The sequence below is a fragment of the Procambarus clarkii genome, chromosome 14 (assembly GCF_040958095.1).
Source record: "Procambarus clarkii isolate CNS0578487 chromosome 14, FALCON_Pclarkii_2.0, whole genome shotgun sequence".
Taxonomy (NCBI): domain Eukaryota; kingdom Metazoa; phylum Arthropoda; class Malacostraca; order Decapoda; family Cambaridae; genus Procambarus; species Procambarus clarkii.
This window is the reverse complement of record NC_091163.1, coordinates 25880001-25884334: the sequence shown is the minus strand read 5'-3', so window position 1 is coordinate 25884334 and position 4334 is coordinate 25880001. Positions and strand designations below refer to the sequence as shown.

The 4334-nt window shown below is 55.0% G+C and overlaps 1 protein-coding gene across 1 annotated transcript; it reads left to right on the top strand.

Moving 5' to 3' along the window:
• The first annotated feature begins 2953 nt into the window (after positions 1 to 2953).
• Positions 2954 to 3904, top strand: LOC138364764 (chloride intracellular channel protein 6-like). Its single transcript, XM_069324734.1, has one exon. It carries the CDS (start codon positions 2954 to 2956, stop codon positions 3902 to 3904), a length of 951 nt encoding a protein of 316 aa, XP_069180835.1.
• Positions 3905 to 4334: the final 430 nt, after the last annotated feature.

Below are 4334 nucleotides of genomic sequence, written 5' to 3'. Positions count from 1 at the left end.
TGGAGAAACTACAGAAATAACAGAACACCAGAGAGCAGGGAGAGATACCAGAGGGCCAGAAATGAGTACATCAGAGTGAGGAGGGAAGCAGAGAGACAGTTTGAAGATGACATCGCGAGTAAAGCCAAGACCCAACCAAAGCTGCTCCACAGCCATATCAGGAGGAAAACAGCAGTGAAGGAACAAGTGATGAAGCTGCGGAAAGGGGAGAACAGATACACAGAGAATGACAAGGAGGTGTGTGAAGAACTCAACAAGAGATTCCAGGAGGTCTTCACAATAGAACAAGGAGAAGCCCCTGCACTAAATGAGGAGGCGGCAAACCAAGCAACCTTGGAGGAATTTGACCTCACCAGTGATGAGGTCAAAAGGTGTCTGCTGGAGCTGGATGTGACAAAGGCTGTTGGGCCTGATAGAATCTCACCATGGATACTAAAGGAAGGTGCAGAAGCATTTAAGTGTGCCACTCTCTATGGTGTATAACAGGTCACTGGAAACAGGAGACTTACCAGAAAGTTGGAAGACAGCTAACGTGGTCCCAATATACAAAAAGGGTGACAGGCAAGAGGCACTGAATTACAGGCCAGTTTCCTTAACTTGTATACCATGCAAGGTGCTGGAGAAGATCGTGAGGAAAAGGCTCGTAGAGCATCTGGAGGGAAATAACTTTGTAACGCACCACCAACATGGGTTCAGAGATGGTAAATCGTGCCTCACAGGTTTAATAGAATTTTATGACCAGGCAACGAAAATTAGGCAGGAAAGAGAAGGGTGGGCCGACTGCATTTTTCTGGATTGCCAAAAAGCCTTTGACATAGTACCCCATAAAAGGCTGTTAAAAAAGTTGGAGCAACAGGCAGGAGTAAAAGGGAAGGTGCTCCAGTGGATAAGGGAGTACTTAAGCAACAGGAAACAGCGAGTAACGGTGAGAGGGGAGACATCAGAGTGGCGAGATGTCATCAGTGGAGTCCCACAGGGCACAGTACTTGGACCCATCCTGTTTCTAATATATGTGAACGATCTTCCAGAGGGTATAGACTCATTCCTCTCGATGTTTGCTGATGATGCAAAAATTATGAGAAGAATCAAGACGGATGAAGATAGACAGAGACTACAGGATGACCTGGATAAACTGGAGGAATGGTCTAGAAAATGGCTGCTAAAGTTCAACTCAGGAAAGTGTAAGGTGATGAAATTAGGCGCAGGGAGCAGGAGGCTGAACACAAGGTATCATCTGGGAGGGGAAATCCTGCAAGAGTCAAATACAGAGAAGGATCTGGGGGTTGATATCACACCGAACCTGTCCCCAGAGGCCCACATCAAAAGAATATCATCCACGGCACATGCTAGACTGGCCAACATAAGAACTGCCTTCAGAAACTTGTGTAAGGAATCTTTCAGAACCCTGTATACCACTTATGTAAGACCAATCCTAGAGTATGCAGCTCCAGCCTGGAGTCCATACCTAGTTAAACACAAGACAAAGTTAGAGAAGATTCAGCGGTATGCCACCAGGCTCGTCCCGGAACTGAGGGGATTGAGCTACGAGGAAAGGCTAAAGGAGCTGAACCTCACATCCCTGGAAAACAGAAGAGTAAGGGGAGACATGATAACCACCTACAAAATTCTTAGGGGAATTGACAGGGTGGACAAAGACAAACTCTTCAGCACGGGTGGGACACGAACAAGGGGACACAGGTGGAAACTTAGTACCCAGATGAGCCACAGAGACGTTAGTATTTTTTCAGTGTCAGAGTAGTTAATAAATGGAATGCACTAGGAAGTGATGTGGTGGAGGCTGACTCCATACACAGGTTCAAATGTAGATATGATAGAGCCCAGTTGGCTCAGGAATCTGTACACCAGTTGATTGACAGTTGAGAGGCGGGACCAAAGAGCCAAAGCTCAACCCCCGCAAGCACAATTAGGTGAGTGCAATTAGGTGAGTACTTGGTCCAAGTAGCACCCTCTGTGTTACACTTGATCCATGCACCCCCCTGTGTTTCGCTTGGTTCATGTACCATCCCCTGTGTTACTCTTGGTCCATGTACCACCCCCCTGTGTTACTCTTGGTCCATGTACCACCCCCTGTGTTACTCTTGGTCCATGTACCACCCCCTGTGTTACACCTGGTCCATTTACCATCCCCCTGTATTACACCTGGTCCATGTACCACCCGCTGTGTTTCTCTGGGTCCATGTACAACACCCTGTGTTACACTTGGTCCATGTACCACCCTTTGTGTTACACTTAGTCCATGTACCACCCCCTGTGTTACACCTGGTCCATGAACCACCCTTCTGTGTTACACCTGGTCCATGTACCACCTTCTGTGTTACACCTGGTCCATGTACCACCTCCTGTGTTACACCTAGTTCATGTACCACCCATCTGTGTTATTCTTGGTCCGTGTACCCCTCGCTGAGTTACACCTGGTCAATGTACTACCCCCCCGTGTTACTCTTGGTCCATGTACGATCCTCTGTGTTACACCTGGTCCGTGAACCACCCCCCTGTGTTTCTCTTGGTCCATGTCCCACCCTCTGTGTTACACCGGGTTCATGTACCACCCCTTGTGTTACATCTGGTCCATGAACCACCCCCTGTGTTACACCTGGTCCATATACCACCCCCTGTGTTACACCTGGTCCAGGAACCGCCCCCTGTGTTACACCTGGTCCATGAACCACCCCTCTGTGTTACACCTGGTACATGTACCACCCCTGTGTTTCTCTTGGTCCATGTACCACCCTCTGTGTTACACCTGGTCCATGTACCACCCTCTGTGTTACACCTGACCCATGTACCACCCCCCTGTGTTACTCTTGGTCTATGTACCCCTCCCTGTGTTACACCAGGTCCATGTACTAACCCCCTGTGGTACTCTTGGTCCATGTACCACTCCCTGGGTTACACCTGGTCCATGTACCATCCCCTGTGGTACTATTGGGCCATGTTCCACCCTCTGTATTACACCTTGTCCTTCACCAACACCTCTCACCCCAAACACACACTAAACATCTGGTGGCAGCCCCACGGCAGGTGGCAGCCCCACGGCAGGTGGCAACCCCACGGCAGGTGGCAGCCCCACGACAGGTGGCAACCCACGGCAGGTGGCAGCCCCACGGCAGGTGGCAACCCCACGGCAGGTGGCAGCCCCACGGCAGGTGGCAGCCCCACGGCAGGTGGCAGCCCCACGGCAGGTGGCAACCCCACGGCAGGTGGCAGCCCCACGGCAGGTGGCAACCCCACGGCAGGTGGCAGCCCCACGGCAGGTGGCAACCCCACGGCAGGTGGCAGCCCCACGGCAGGTGGCAGCACCACGGCAGGTGGCAGCACCACGGCAGGTGGCAGCCCCACGGCAGGTGGCAGCCCCACGGCAGGTGGCAACCCCACGGCAGGTGGCAACCCCACGGCAGGTGGCAGCCCCACGGCAGGTGGCAGCACCACGGCAGGTGGCAGCCCCACGGCAGGTGGCAGCCCCACGGCAGGAGGCAGCCCCACGGCAGGTGGCAGCACCACGGCAGGTGGCAGCCCCACGGCAGATGGCAGCACCACGGCAGGTGGCAGCACCACGGCAGGTGGCAGCCCACCGCAGGTGGCAGTACCACGGCAGGTGGCAGCACCACGGCAGGTGGCAGCCCCACGGCAGGTGGCAGCCCCACGGCAGGTGGCAACCCCACGGCAGGTGGCAACCCCACGGCAGGTGGCAGCCCCACGGCAGGTGGCAGCACCACGGCAGGTGGCAGCCCCACGGCAGGTGGCAGCCCCACGGCAGGTGGCAGCCCCACGGCAGGTGGCAGCACCACGGCAGGTGGCAGCCCCACGGCAGATGGCAGCACCACGGCAGGTGGCAGCCCCACGGCAGGTGGCAGCCCCACGGCAGGTGGCAGCACCACGGTAGGTGGCAGCCCCACGGCAGGTGGCAGCACCACGGCAGGTGGCAGCCCCACGGCAGGTGGCAGCCCCACGGCAGGTGGCAGCCCCACGGCAGATGGCAGCACCACGGCAGGTGGCAGCACCACGGCAGGTGGCAGCCCACCGCAGTTGGCAGCACCACGGCAGGTGGCAGCACCACGGCAGGTGGCAGCACCATGGCAGGTGGCAGCACCACGGCAGGTGGCAGCACCACGGCAGGTGGCAGCCCCACGGCAGGTGGGATCACAACCCGCCCAAGGAGATGGGTGAGAAGTTTCATCTTCTCTAACAGAGGTAGAGCATGGTGCATACATAATACACATATCGTGTTGAGTTCGTAAAACAGTAAATAGTTAATCATGATAAGTATCCCCCAGTCATGCATAAATTTAAGATTTTCCTACAGTTATCGTTCA